The 16019-nt window shown below is 39.4% G+C and overlaps 1 protein-coding gene and 1 long non-coding RNA gene across 4 annotated transcripts in view; both read right to left on the bottom strand.

Annotated features, from left to right (window-relative positions):
• The window catches only part of arhgap32b (Rho GTPase activating protein 32b), a 116384-nt gene that overhangs the window by 47604 nt on the left and 52761 nt on the right, over positions 1 to 16019 (bottom strand). For all 3 annotated transcript variants that reach the window (XM_082141099.1, XM_082141100.1, XM_082141101.1), the window contains exons 3-5: positions 8621 to 8729; positions 6648 to 6739; positions 6460 to 6544 (exon numbers count right to left, since the gene is read on the bottom strand). In XM_082141099.1, the coding sequence (XP_081997225.1) occupies positions 6460 to 6544; positions 6648 to 6739; positions 8621 to 8729 (286 nt within the window). The remainder of the gene's footprint in view (positions 1 to 6459; positions 6545 to 6647; positions 6740 to 8620; positions 8730 to 16019) is intronic.
• LOC309477753 lies at positions 12497 to 15953 on the bottom strand. Its single transcript, XR_014198693.1, has 2 exons — positions 13869 to 15953; positions 12497 to 13646 (listed from the first exon to the last, which is right to left on the bottom strand). It is a non-coding gene; the product is annotated as an uncharacterized lncRNA (long non-coding RNA).

The following is a 16019-nucleotide window of genomic DNA, read 5'->3' as shown; positions in this document are numbered from 1 at the left end:
TACGAAGCGCGCCCAGGAAGCCAAATACTAAAATGAGCTCTCTTTCACGTCGTCTTGCAATTGAGTGGAAAAATTCACAAAAAATATATAAAAAAACAATAGTGACTAAGTGAGAGTGAAAGTGACACGTGACGGCCAAGTATGGTAACCCATACTTGGATTTGACCTCTGCATTTAACCCATCCAAGTTAATGCACACACACATTAGGAGCAGAGTAGTGAGTAGTTAACACACACACATTGCAAACGTGGATACACACACCCAGAGCAGCGGGCAGCCTTTGGCGCCCGGGGAGCGATTAGGGGTTAGGTGCCTTGCTCAAGGCACCTCAGTCATTTCCTACCGATTCTGGAATCGAACCAGCAACCTTTGGATTACCAGTTCAACTCCCTAACCACTAGGCCATGACTACCCTAGTAAACAGTCATTTATGTCATAAAGGAATCTGAACAGTTGAGAAAGTAAATGCATGTGTACCGTATCAGTATTAGATGCATGCATTTGCTCTTAAAGTGACAGCAGCCTAATATTCCTGCTGCTGTCTGTTTTTAAATGTTCATAAAAAAAAATCACAAAAAAAAAAATCCCCCACTGCTCCTGACTGAATAACTTTTGTAAATTTAATAAGAATTATTTAATAATGATGTTTAATTTTTAAAGTGAAGATTATGCAGTGTTATTTTACATTTGCTTGCTTTATTAAATTTCTGTACATAAAAACTACCTGAAAAACCTGAATAAAGACTGTGTTATATAGTATTTGTGCTTTAGCTTGTAATTCAATTATTTGTTTTTATTTTATTACTGACTGTTTACTTGTCTTTAATAATGTTTTACATTTACATTTATACAGCCACGTCCAAGTGATCTGAGGGCGCGCGCGCATCCTAGGTGTGTGACGTGTGCGCAGACTGGTGCATAGATATATACACTAGATGTCGCCTTGGCTACTGCAGTTCATTGGAAAGAAACCGTAGCCAAGGCGACATCTAGTGTATATATCTATGCACCAGTCTGCGCACACGTCACACAGCAGGATGCGCGCGCCCTCAGATCACTTGGACGTGGCTGTGTTCAAGAGGTAAAAACGATATAAATACTGTTCGTTTTCTCACACAAACCGCTCGTTTCGTGTCTTAGGCCATCAATGTGTACTTACGATGGGGAATTGTTTAATTTGGACGATGGGGAATTGTTTAAATTTGGACTCTGTGCATGCTCTTTGAGATAGTGACCAAAGACCTGCATTATATGACTGACAGACAAGAACGGTTTGACCTAAAAATATCAAAATTGAAACTACAGTGGAAAAAAAGACACCTACATCTTGGATGCCCTTGAGGTAAGCTAAAACATACCAAAATTTAATTTCAAAGTGAACTATCCCTTTAATAAAAATAGTCGTTCATTGCTAGTTCACAGTGTTAACTTATGTTAACAAATACAACTTTGATTTTAATAATGTACTAGTAATTAAAATTAAGATTAATAAATGATGTAGAAGTATTGTTCATTCTTAGTCCATGTTAAAGAAGTTAACTAATGTTAATTAATGAAACCTCATTGTAAAGTGTTACCAGAAAGTTTCTTTAGCCAATTAGAATGATTTCTGAATGATCATGTGACACTGAAGATTGGAGTAATGGCTGTTTTCTATTTTCAAGTATTTGTAATTGCAATGATATTTCACAATATTACTGTCTTTACTGTAGTTCTGATCAAATAGATATAACCTTGGTTAGCATTCAAGATTTCTTTCAAAATCAAAAATCTTACCAACACCAAACTTTTGAATAGTAGTGTATATTGTGCATCCCCTTATTATTATTATGTTTAAATTAATTTGTCATACTCAATGTAAAAATAAGGAAAATGAGCACACACAAAAAATGTCAAATCAGCAGATACCAATACATTTTTAATGATAATCACTGATACCTATATGGTAATAATATATCGTGCATCCTTAATTAACTAAATTAAGTTCATGGCTAAACACAGTAAAAAGATTTGTGGACAACAGTGTTTCTCCGGAGCCATTTCTGAATGCAGAGAAACCCAGTCATTCTGCTGCTCTTTTGGGAGTATCAGTCAGTGATCTGCCTGTAATTACAAACCATTCATAAATCACCAGCAAAAGGATGACATGCTTCTGGAAGGAACTCCACAAACATAGCTAAAGTATCCATGCCAGCAGCAGCTGCTGTACAACTGCAGGCTCATTCAATTCTGGGTTGTAAAGGACTTCTCTGGATTGAATTGTGTTTTGTGCATAAACCATGATTATGTGGCAGAGTAAAGAGAATTATTGATGTTCTTCATTGTCGCCATGGTACCCTGCTGCACTGACTGCGAACTGGTCCGATAAGAGAAAGAAAGGAGCTGCCGCCCTCTACTGGACACCAGTGCAGGCTACAATCGGCTGCACCTAGATGGTTTACACAATCCTAGAACGACAATAATCTATAAACAGCAATGAAGAAATGTCGACGCTGCAAAGTGTGAATGCAAAATAGCTGTCTCATATTTCGGCTTTCCCAGGGCAATTCCTCCAAAAGCAGGATTACTATTCAGTGTGAAGGCCCCCTGAAGAAACCACTGCTTCACTCCCTCCCAATTGTCTGGCCCTCGACACCATGCCAATCTATTTTCTCATTCTGTGAGCGCTCCATTATACCCTTAATCCCAAACACAGAGACACAGAGATCTCCGACACTGTCGCACCACCCCACCTCCTGTCCCTACACAACAAGGCGCTATTCAGCATTCCCACCAGTCCTTTTAGTCTTTCACTGAGCCTTGATACAGTTTATAATGAGAAATGTAAAATATGTGAAAGGGAACAACACTGTGAAGAAGCCAAATTTATTCAGTACAGATAAGTAGGCTAAAGTTTTCTTTCCCACATCAAAAGATGTCGCAAGTAGGAATGTGCATATCGGGCATTATGGGCTCGCTGCTTCTTTTTTTGACATCTAGCACCATAAGCGTCATGTTCTATGTAGTCCGGTTAAAAATAGTTCTTTAAAAACACCATGTCTATCTGTTTTTGAAAGGGAGAACGTGTCGTTGTGAATGCACTCTAATCCTCTCTAGATTGTTGAGCTCTGTTACTGCCTCACACCGAAAGTCATGCACAGTTCTGACCCAAGCTGTCACACTTCTCTAACCTAGTGGTTCCCACCCTTTTTCTCAGGGGACACAAGTCATATGAATCACGAGTCATGTGTTTCACAAGTCATATGCTTCACAACCACACCTTTAAAGTAAACTTATGTGTAGATAGGCAGTTGGAAAATATAGACAGAAGTATTATTAGAAATTTAGCTTATTCTATTAAATTGCAAAACATCTTTACCAGAAACCCTATGCTTGCATTTTTTCTATGTTAAATACGTAGTGATTTTATGAATGGCTAAATATAAAGACTGCAGACTTTCACTCTGTCATGTCCATTTGTTTTGATCACCGCAAGTTCGTAGAACAATACGAATTTTTATTCAGTTTGATATTTTGTCATGGTTCTTGCAGCTAGATGGAGCTAAACAGAATTGAACAGAACACAAGTGACTTGAAATACATTTTTAGTTTAGGTTTAGTTTAAACTGCTTTTGCCTGGATTATCTAAATGTGATGAGTAAAATCATTAGCTTCACTAAAATCAAATACAATCTTCGACCCCTCAGACAGCCCTGATGGGGGTGACGAGCCGCAGCTTGGGAAACCCCGCTCTAACCAAGCAGACCTCAAAGTATTTCCCCAAAATACCACAAAAATACAAAATTAAAAATGAGGCCAGATTTTGGTTTATTAGCGTTTAGCAATTACTAAACTTACATCAGTGTGAATTTCTGACTCTGAAAAATATATACACTGATGAGCCAAAACATTATGCCCAGTCACAGGTGAAGCAAATATCATTGATCATCTACTAACAAGTCCACATATTAAAAGATTAGTTCACTTCAAAATTAAAATTCTATTTAAAATCTGTATGAATTTCTTTCTTCTGCTGAACACAAAGGAAGATATTTTGATGAATGCCAGTAACCAGACAGTTGATGTACCCCATGGGCTTCCATAGTATTTTTTATTTAAATTTTTTTTAGGAGTGTGATGCTCTGGGCAATGTTCTGCTGAGAAACCATTCACTGGCCATTTATGTGGACGTAAATTAGACATGGGCCTCCTACCAAAACATTGTTGCAGACCAAGTACACCCCTTAAAGACAAAGATGTTGCCTGGTGGAAGTGGCCTCTTTCAGCACGATAATGCACCCTACCACACCGCACATTGTTAAGGAATGAATTGAGGAACATGATGAAAAGTTCAAGATGTTGCTCTCAGCTCCAAATCCCCCTTATCAATCCAATTTAGCATCTGGGATGTACTGAGGCACTGTGTATATGTATATGTATATGTATATGTATGTGTGTGTATATGTATATATATACACATATAGAGTTTGCACTTATTTAGGTGACGTCCATCTTCCCTAAATGTAGGAAATAATATAAATGAATGCATCATAAGTTCATAACACTGTTTAATATATATATATATACACATACATATTATATATATAGCCTATATATATATATATATATATATATATATATAGGCTATATATATAATATGTATGTGTATATATATACACACACACACACACACACACACACACACTCACCTAAAGGATTATTAGGAACACCATACTAATACTGTGTTTGACCCCCTTTCGCCTTCAGAACTGCCTTAATTCTACGTGGCATTGATTCAACAAGGTGCTGAAAGCATTCTTTAGAAATGTTGGCCCATATTGATAGGATAGATAGCATCTTGCTGTTGATGGAGATTTGTGGGATGCACATCCAGGGCACGAAGCTCCCGTTCCACCACATCCCAAAGATGCTCTATTGGGTTGAGATCTGGTGACTGTGGGGGCCATTTTAGTACAGTGAACTCATTGTCATGTTCAAGAAACCAATTTGAAATGATGAGCTTTGTGACATGGTGCATTATCCTGCTGGAAGTAGCCATCAGAGGATGGGTACATGGTGATCATAAAGGGATGGACATGGTCAGAAACAATGCTCAGGTAGGCCGTGGCATTTAAACGATGCCCAATTGGCACTAAGGGGCCTAAAGTGTGCCAAGAAAACATCCCCCACACCATTACACCACCACCACCACCACCAGCCTGCACAGTGGTAACAAGGCATGATGGATCCATGTTCTCATTCTGTTTACGCCAAATTCTGACTCTACCATCTGAATGTCTCAACAGAAATCGAGACTCATCAGACCAGGCAACATTTTTCCAGTCTTCAACTGTCCAATTTTGGTGAGCTCGTGCAAATTGTAGCCTCTTTTTCCTATTTTTAGTGGAGATGAGTGGTACCCGGTGGGGTCTTCTGCTGTTGTAGCCCATCCGCCTCAAGGTTGTGCGTGTTGTGGCTTCACAAATGCTTTGCTGCATACCTCGGTTGTAACGAGTGGATATTTCAGTCAAAGTTGCTCTTCTATCAGCTTGAATCAGTCGGCCCATTCTCCTTTGACCTCTAGCATCAACAAGGTATTTTCGCCCCCAGGACTGCCGCATACTGGATGTTTTACCGGCCCGTCTGGCACCAACAACCATGCCACGCTCAAAATTTCTTAAATCACCTTTCTTTCCCATTCTGACATTCAGTTTGGAGTTCAGGAGATTGTCTTGACCAGGACCACACCCCTAAATGCATTGAAGCAACTGCCATGTGATTGGTTGATTAGATAATTGCATTAATGAAAAATTGAACAGGTGTTCCTAATAATCCTTTAGGTGAGTGTATATATATATACACATTAAACAGTGTTATGAACTTATGATGCATTCATTTATATTATTTCCTACATTTAGTGAAGATGGACGTCACCTAAATAAGTGTAAACTCTAAATCCGGTGTCTCTCAGTGTGACACGATGCTGGACTAAAGTGAAGAGATTGAAACAGATGCAACAAATACACTCTTGCCATCACACTGAGTCTTGCTGTCATGCTTCTGGCGCAGTTTCAGTTGAGATACAATTATGATATAGCGATGCATCATGACTGAATCGTGACATGTATCGAGATGTAATGTATAGTGAAGTAGCTGAGGATGCCCAGCCCTAGCAGAGGAAATAGTCATCTGCAAGAGTGCTACTGCAGGTTTGAGAGGGATGTAATTTCACATTGATCCTCACTTTTCAATTCCCTGGAGCCTTGAATTAGAGACAAGCTGCTGTTCCTTTCCCAGCTGTGGCACTCTGGTGTTATCTGCACACCCTTGACATTTTATTGCACACTAACACGCATGCACAATAGAATTTAATATCCCCTTTTGTCTCATTTTCAACACTGTCCCTTTCAAGTCCAGTCACTGAGAGCCACTCTGTAGTTAAAGCAGGTTTACTGTTATTAAAGGACTTACGATCTTACCTGTATTGTCCCAAAGTCAACATTTTCATAGTGGAAGTGGGCACATTCGGCTAACTTTGGGAAGTGGCCCTTGGTGAATGAGAGTCTGAAAAGATCACAGATCGTTAAGTTTAATATTCAGCTATTGGAAACATGAGGATAATATAGAAAACTTTGTGACTTTGGGTGTGGAAATGTTTGACACTTACTTTTTAACATTCTTCACCTTCATACTGGCAGTGCTGCTGCAGGAGCGCATGAGAGGCTCAGAGGTCAGCTCTGGAATTTCAGCACTTCGTGCCTGAAAGAGAGATCAGCATGTTATCAGCTAAAGACACAAAAATTTGAAAAAACTTAACACCTCCCCAACAGCTCTCTTTTTACATTTTAAATTCAGAATTTTACAATACAATCACTAATACTCATGCATTATATGGGCAGGGACTTGGCCCAAATGATAAAGCACTTGAATATAGTTTAACAGGACATGAACAGTCTCCTCCCAAATCTTTGTGCAAAGAAGAGCTCAAGAGAGACAAATCCCTCTCACACACACAGTGTCATCCTTAAAAAGCACAGCACAGTATAATAAGAATATAATTTAACACCACTGAGCACCTGTCGGCACCATAGAACAGATCTACTGAGTAATGGAAGGAAAGAAAAAGCTACAACAAGGTCAAAGACAGGTTAAACAGATATGCCAAAAAACTGAATGACCCTGAACTGTTGTCTACAAAGGCTAAGCGTGCGTCCAGCATCTGAATCTTTTAAAAGCTGGTATGCTTTATAATGCTCTATTGAATTCTCTTCAATCCCTTGCCAAATGAGAGACAGTCATCTGGCAAGGCCAACCAAAACAAGCTGGTGATTCAGAATGCCCATGAAATATGAATAATGCTTTGAAAGTGTGGCTCTTAGAAGCCAGACACAGAATTATTAAAAGTCTCCTGACCATGCAGCCTTCAAATATGCCATGCGGCTGAACAGACCAGTTTCTACTGGTGTAAAACATGGTGTGAAAGCTAGACTGGGTCTGGTCCAAATCTAGTTCTGTTTCATTATTTGTAACACCCAGTCTGTTGATCATCACAGTCTCACTTCACTATAAGTGACAGTGAAACTAGGTCACGACAGTGAAGAGACAACAGCGACTAGAGCTCGATGACCTTGACAGTAAAATTAACGAGTTAAAATTAATACCCTGGCACACAATGTTATAACACCGAACCTAAGAGCATTAAATTAATGTATCATAAGAGTGAGGCAATACATGGTGATTCCCTTGATATGTCTTCGCTAATCTGTTTGTGCTCAAAACAACATCAGCCAACAGTCAGGTTGCTATGGAGACAGTTTTTTTTTATCAGCACCACTGAATGCAAGTATGTCAGTGCCGGTGAAATCATCATGAACTAATTCTGAAATGAACAAAGGCTGAGGAAAGAACGTTATAGATGGTGTAGATCATCAAAGCAGTGAAATAATCATCTATTACTACACTGCTCTTGAATACTCCATTCTAACAGGTCAACCTGGGATATTCTGCGATATACTGTACGCCATCACTCATTGCAAAAGTGTCAGATGATGTGTTAGCTGCTTCATGACGGGGTGTATTTTACATTAATGAATGATTGACTACATTATGCTTTAATTTTTTTTATATAGAAATGAATAATTTTATTCAGCATGCATGCAATATATTAAAAGTGACAGTGTTTTTAGAATGTTTTACATAATGATCACTAAACTGTATTATTGACCATTACCCCAGGAAACTGGTTTCCTCTCATATTAATCTGCAGTCTCCTTCCTAAAATAATTCTCAATAAAACTCAAATCTACATTTCATGTCCATTCATTCATTTATTTCATAATGCATGAATTATATAAATAATTCTGCTTTGTGTCTGCTCTATAATGACCAGATCTACATTATCGCTCTGCACGCATCTGACAAGAGCATGTTCCTAAAGACAGGTAATAAATGTCAGTCTATGGCACTAATATGGATCTTATATAAAATAATTATGGCTGTCCCTACCAGCAATAACCAGTCAGTCTTTAATTTTCACAGCTTCAGGGTATGCTATCTGCTCTCTTTACTACTGCAATTGTAAACATAGGGTGTGGGAGGGAGTCACTGAATTTGTGCGAGACTGAGCACTTGGCTTCTCACCATTGCGCTGATGGTTTCCTCCCAGTCAGGTCGCTCTCGGGGGTGGATGCTTCTGGCAAGCTCTGGCACGATATCGTCTTCTTCCGGGTGCCGTCCAGGTCTCAGGCCCCTGAGGGGAGAGGGGAGGGGATGGGATATAGAGAGAGAGAAGCAGCAGGGTCAGTCTGATAGCTTGTGAACTAAACGGATATACCCTGCTTTGCGCCTGCCTTTGAGAATAATGACAGCAGAGTAGAATATCAGATAGGCAGTGTGACAGCAAAAATGACACGTCCTCTATGTAAGGTGGTGATTTAGAACATCCCATCCTTCACAGAGGTGTTAATGGCAGCATCATTTCAATTAGCCGAGATGTCGAAACTAATCACAGTGACACGAAAGGGAAAAATTTTATCCAGCATGCACAGCAGGGAATCAAAGTGAGATCACTACAACAGCATGCAGGAATATCTGCCAATTTAAGTCAAGGGTATCTTCAGCTTTCTTTTGAAAATGCCTGCAGCCTAGAAAAGTAGATGCTGTTGATTTACTTTAAAAATAACAGAAAAAAGTAATTTGGTCTAATGGGTGATATGAAAGAAAGCAAAGATATTATTTCCTTCCAACCCTGATGAATGAGAGGGTGGGTGAGACAAAGTAGCAGTCTGGCTTGTCTCGCACTGGCAAAAAGACAAACCACCGCTGATCAGAGATGAAAAGCGCAGCGCGGTCAGTGGTACGGTTCCACTTTCCAAAGTGGAGGATGTTCTGACAGAAAAGAGAAAATTGTTTCCATAAAAAGACATGGAATGAATTACATAAAAGTTATACGATATGGAATAAACCAATCTGGATGACCTGGAAAATGGCTTTGAATGTTTATCTATCTACTTTAAGCAGAGACGCTTGCGTTGGAGTTTAATAAGTGATCCTGCAGTTTACGGCACAATAGTACATACAGCAATGTCATAAAGTGTGCCTGTATTTTACTTTAACTATATGTTGCAATTTTACAATAAACAAGAACTTGACACCACCACACAAATATGGGCTAAATTAATGACATGGTTTACATCCTTGTAAGACCTTTAATTATGCTGAGGATTTATGGACCACAGTGAAAATGGTTCTCGCCATAAGGAATGTGCCACGGAAGATGCTCGAGATACAGTATTACGACTGGGAGCAATGTACAGAAATGACTCATTTAAAATCACTCATATTCATCTGACATTTATCTTATCTTGAAGATGACCAGAAATGAACATCAAAGAAGGACCTTAGACAATACAAAAAACAGTCTTAGGGCGTTTTCAGACCTGTAGATCATTCGCTTCATTTCGAATAAGGGACTTAATTTGTTCCAATGTTGCATTTTCTTGGTTTGGTTCACTTTCACATGGCAACGTTTCAAAGTGCACCAAAATGTTGCAAGTCACATGAGATTAAAACTGTCCTCCTATTGGTCAGTTTCCACTTCGCCATGGATTGAAAAGTTTGCTCAGTGAGCTTATTGTGGTTGTGACACACGCAAACACTTATAGGAATGCAGCCGTCATTCCCGCTCAAACTGATATATTTTATATATAATTTTTACACATATATATTGTGATAGTGTGTGAGTGTGAGTGTGAGTGTGAGTGTGTGTGTGTGTGTGTGTGTGTGTGTGTGTGTGTGTGTGTGTGTGTGTGTGTGTGTGTGTGTGTGTGTGTGTGTGTGCAGAGTTACAGGCCCAGAGCTACATTTTTCCCCCTCCGTGCTTGACTGTAGGGATGGTGTTCTTGGGGTCATAGTCAGCATTTCTCTTCCTCCAAACATGACGAGTTGAGTTCATGCCAAAGAGTTCAATTTTGGTCTCATCTGACCACAGCACTTTCTCCCAAACCTTCTCGGAATCATTAGATGTTCATTGGCAAACTTCAGACGGGCCTGTACATGTGCCTTCTTGAGCAAGATTTCAATCCATTGTGGCGTAGTGTTACCAATGGTTTGCTTGGTGACTGTGGTCCCAACTGCCGTGAGATCATTAACAAGCTCCTCCCGTGTAGTTCTGGGCTGATCCCTCACCTTTCTCATGATCATCCTTACCCCATGAGGTGAGATCTTGCATGGAGCTACAGACCGAGGGCGATTGATGGTCATTTTGTATTTCTTCCATTTCCAAATAATGGCACCAACATTTGTCTCCTCCTCACCAAGCTTCTTGCTGATGGTCATGTAACCCATTCCAGCCTTGTGCAGGTCTACAATCTTGTCTCTGATGTCCTTTGACAGCTCTTTGGTCTTGCCCATGTACAAGTACTTTCTTAAAGTCACAGGACTAATCTGTGTTTTACATGGACACATACGCGTACCCACCAGATTTCGTCATGAGTCATTTTGTACCCACCACTTTTAACTTCCGTCCATATTAATTTGACTTTTGGTTCGATTTTTTTTACCGTTTTCAGTGGTTATAAGGAGCAATATGAGAGAGAAATTTGGTAATCATTGTCTGACCCAACAAAAAAAACATTATAATATTCATTTTATTTTATTTTTCGTGTTCGCATTTATAAGGGAAAAAAACAACCTGTCAGTTCTCGGTTACGGACGTGAGCGCTCTGAAAGCGTCACTAAAAGACTGCTTTAAAACTTTCACAGAGACCTCAAACAGAACAGCTGCCTTTCTTTAAATTGAATTTCATTTTGTATTAATTATATCTTCATTTTAATCAATGTTTCATGAACCAATTGCCTGGATTTAATAAATAAGAAGTAAATATAGCAGACAATAGATAATCACGACATGGAAGCGCCGGCGAGTGACCTGGAGTTCGTCTCATAAATGAACCGAAACTCAGCGTATAATGCACATTCACAGCGTATTTAGACGCATTCATAATCATTACTTTTACTGGTTCTTTGTGGCAAGCTTTATGCGTGCGGTCGTGCGATTGAGTGCGGCTATATTACGTAAACGCTCATTATCCTGTAGGCTATATAAGTAATTCAATTAATATAATGGGGCGATTTGTCCACGAATGACTTAAATGAACAACTAGCCTACTAGTCGACTAGAAAAAAAAAACTTTTAGTCGGAAGCGGCCCTTATTCCACATATTTTCGTACCAGGCAACAGGACATCTGGGTTGAGCGAGCGACCCTGCGGAATGAACGAGCGGAGCGGAATATTCAGAAATGCGCTCTCCACTCACGAGCTCTGATCGGAACAAACCCGAACCACTGTCTGCTGAACTTGCGCAGAAACATCAAAATATAACCAGCTTTTTAAAATGGTTTTTAAAACTAAACACTATTTTAGCACAGATTATGAGCTTATTGGCGATTTTTTTTATAATTATTGACAAAATTAGAATATAGTAAAAAAAACAAAACAAAAAAACATCGTCTTTCAAAACATAACCTGCGCGAAAGAGAGGAAAAAAAAAATGAATGCGTCATTGTACCCAGCACTTCTGAAAATGCACTTCCGAATGCGTCTCTGTCCCCAGCACATTTCAAACCAAACTGACACCCATGCATTCAGATTTTGGTTATTTCGCCATATCTTTTTAGATAACTGGTATAAATCTCAGACAGGTTTGTTAAATAGTTTGCCAGGTCTTCTTGGGTAAATGGAGACCCAACTTAAAGAGGTTGTTCCACATTATTAAGCCTGTCAAAGTTCTCATGCAATATGGGGAGGAAGAAAGATCTTTCTGAAGACAAAAGGTATGAAATGGTGCAATGTTATGCAAAAGGCATGCAAACAACTTATATTGTGTGAAAACTGAATGGAGATTATCAAACTATCATAAGATGTATGAGTAATGTACAGCACAAGAGAACTCTGTCAGATAAAGGCTTAAAGAAAGTTTCTGTATAAAAAATAAATAAAAAAAATAAAATTAAAAAAAAGGTATTGTATTAAAAGGACAGCTATAAAATAAAAAAAGTCACTGTTGAGCAGCAAACAGGTATTAGAAGCTGCTGGTGTCACTGGAGTCTCAAAGTTCTCTCTATTCAGGCTGGCAGTTATGTTTTAAGTTGCATTTCAGCCAGGTAACCAAAGCTCACAAAGAGAAACTTTTACAGTGGGTTTATACACACACACCACTTTATTAGGTACACCTGTTCAACTGCTCATAAAGACAAATATCTAATCTGCCAATCACATGGCAGCAACTCAGTACACTTAGACATGTAAAAATGGTCGATATGATCTGCTGAAGTTCAAACTGAGCATCATAATGGGGAAGAAAGGTGATTTAAGTGACTTTGAATGTGGCATGGTTGTTAGTGCCAGATAGGATGATCTAAGTATTTTAGTAACTGCTGATATACAACTGAGTGGTATTTCTTTGGGTGAAAATGCATTGTTGATGCCAGAGGTCAGAGGAGAAGGGCCAGACTGGTTCGAGCTAATAGAAAGACAACAGTAAATCAAATAACCATTTGTTACAACCGAGGTCTGCAGAAGAGCATCTCTGAATGCACAACACGTTGAACATTGAAGCAGATGGAGTACAGCAGCAGAAGAACACACTGGGTGCCACTCTTGTCAGCTAAGAACAGGAGCTGAGGCAACAATTTGCAGACTCACCAAAATTAAACGAAAAGATTGAAAAAACATTGCCAGGTCTGACAAAGCTCAAATCATCTTGAACAATGAGTTGACTATACTCAAATGGCTTCCAGACTCACCAGATCTCAATCCAACAGAGCACCTTTGGGATGTGGTGGAATGGAAGATTTGAATTATGGATGTGCAGCCAACAAATCTGTAGCAACTGCGTGATACTATTATGTCAATATGGAACAAAATCTTTGAGGAATGTTTACAGAACATCGTTGAATTTATGCCACTGAAGGGAGTGGATTGGAATCTACTGCTGCTTCAATGTATGTAATGAGTGATTATAATCAAGGTATTAAATCAATATTTTTCCTTCTAAATTTCAAATGAGTTGAATGATTTCTCTGGAAGTTACCAGTGTGATTATTGAAATGTTCTTTTCATGTATTCTTTAATTTCTGTATTTGATATCTGAATGCAGTAACAGTGCTTGCTTATTTAGTGAAAGTGAAAGTGATGGCCAAGTATGGTAACCCATACTTGGAATTTGACCTCTGCATTTAACCCATCCAAGTTAATGCACACACATTAGGAGCAGAGTAGTGAGTAGTTAACACACACACTGCAAACGTGGATACACACACCCAGAGCAGGATACACACACCTTAGATCATCCTATCTGGCACTAACAACCATGCCACATTCAGCCACATTTAGCCCGGCTTCCAGAAATGAAATAGGGACTTGTTGTGTGTTAGAGAAAAATCTTCAACATGTTAAACACATAAAGGGGTCATTGAAGCCAATAGTTTAAGGGACCATTTCTTTGTTAAAGCCTTACTTTCCAGTTAGACTAAAGTGTAGCTCTCCTTGAGAGAAAGAACGCATTATCTTGATGTTTTGAGAGGACTCTCCTGTTTAAAGTTAGAGCCTAGCCAAACTCCAACCTTGGAAAAGCTGTGTGTCGGTGTGTGTGTGTTAGTCTTTTTGGTTGCAGGTTAAGGAACCACTGGCATTATTTGAGATTGACTGAGTTGTTGAACTGGACATGCTGGCGCCCAGCAACCCAAATCTGAGAACTGGAAGGTCACGACGTGCTTAACTTAAGGGTCTGAGTGTCAGCTGCCTAATCGATGGAGATATGCTTCAGTCGATCTGTATATGTGTGGAAAATTTCTAGTTTATTTATTGCTTAGCCAATCAGAAACTGCAACCTGAAGCAAGGACATAGCTTAGACCTTGGTGAAGGGTATAACTGCTGTGATCTTTGTAACTGTAAGCGGGGCGGCCTATGAACTCCTGTTTGAGTCTTGAAGCTGACTTCTGCTGATGAAACTGCAAACTATCTTCAGCAAAACTTTTCTTCAATTTATTATAATTCTGACTCCGGGTCTTCTTTCAAACATCTGGTCCTTGGGTCCTAAACTGTTACCCCCTAACACCACAAAGAATTAAGGCAGTTCTGAGGGCAAAAGGGGGTCCAACCTGGTACTAGCAAGGTGTACCTAATAGAGGCCAGTGAAATATATTATGCAGTTATAGCGGGAATCAAGGCTTTGTCAGGACAGCATTATTGCAATGCATGGAGAAGAGCAATTATAAAACATTAAGATGAAAAGGCACTCTTTGGTTTTCACCTGTGATAACTAAAATCCTCACTCATAGAAGTCAGACACTGCTGCTTTTTTATATAACACATTGTCTCGTTCAGGCATGATTGTGTCCTAAATGAACCAAACTAAGATGCACCAGGTTCTGAAACAAATGCTCCAAGCGAGCCAGGTGTAAAAACAACCTTAATCAGCAAAACTGTGACCTTACAGAATAACTTAAATTAAGATCTTAAGTTACTTTTCTTATGCCATTGGCAAAGTTTTTCTTAAGCATAAACCGCACCAAATTCTTGCAGATTTCTGTTTAAAACAAGAAAAATGTATCTGTTTTAAGGGTGTTTAAATACAATATTGTTACTAGAAAATGAGCTGAAAATAAAGATTAAATGATTTTGTGCAGAGTATGCATCAAAAACAGCCTGTAGTGCATGCACATATCAGATCTTGCTCTTGCTGCCAGTTTCAGGCTCACATGAACACAGATCCAGCACTTCGAAGGGGAATAGAGCAGTTGGGTTATCCATACGTTGATGACCTCAAACTGCCTTCCTCCATGTAGTTCTGACACAGCAGAGTTTGCATCCATAATCACCAGGATGGATGATGTCCAGAAAGCAACAGTGTGCTGCATTATGACACTGCTGCCAGGACTCTTCGCTGATCCAGGTGCAACCAACTGCAGTGCTTAATCAATAACGATTCATCTCATTTGCTTGAACTACAATGCACAGCAGCCACGGGCCTGTGTGTATTTTGGTTAGTGAATCACTCATGGAACAAGAGTGCTCAATGAGGCATGGTGTGATGGAGCAGGAGATTCCATCACGTACATGTGGAGATGAGCAGGGTATTCTGGGGTGAGGTTAGAGAGATATGCTAATGACAGGCCCACACAGAATCTGCATCCGCAAAACTTCACAAAATTCCGCAGAACTGGACCTCCTGCCATTCAAAAATGACGACAAATCCACCACTCCCTGCATGTTTATTATATTGTACAATAATTGAGCTAATCTGATTACGCTTTTAGCAGCAGATCCAAGTGGTGCACTGTCAGGTGCTGACAATTTGACATTACACAATGATTCATAGCAGCCAGAAAAATAATAATAATAACCAAGGAGCCATTAGCTCCTAAAATGAAACATTTAAGAGGCAAATTACTTCAGTTGACTATTTACAGACCTGGGGCCGTATTCACAAAGAATTTTAAGGCTAAAAGTAGCTCCTAACTGGCGAATTTAGGAGC

This window comes from Leuciscus leuciscus (assembly GCF_965113295.1).
Source record: "Leuciscus leuciscus genome assembly, chromosome: 16".
NCBI lineage: Eukaryota > Metazoa > Chordata > Actinopteri > Cypriniformes > Leuciscidae > Leuciscus > Leuciscus leuciscus.
This window is presented reverse-complemented; position numbering and strand designations above follow the sequence as displayed.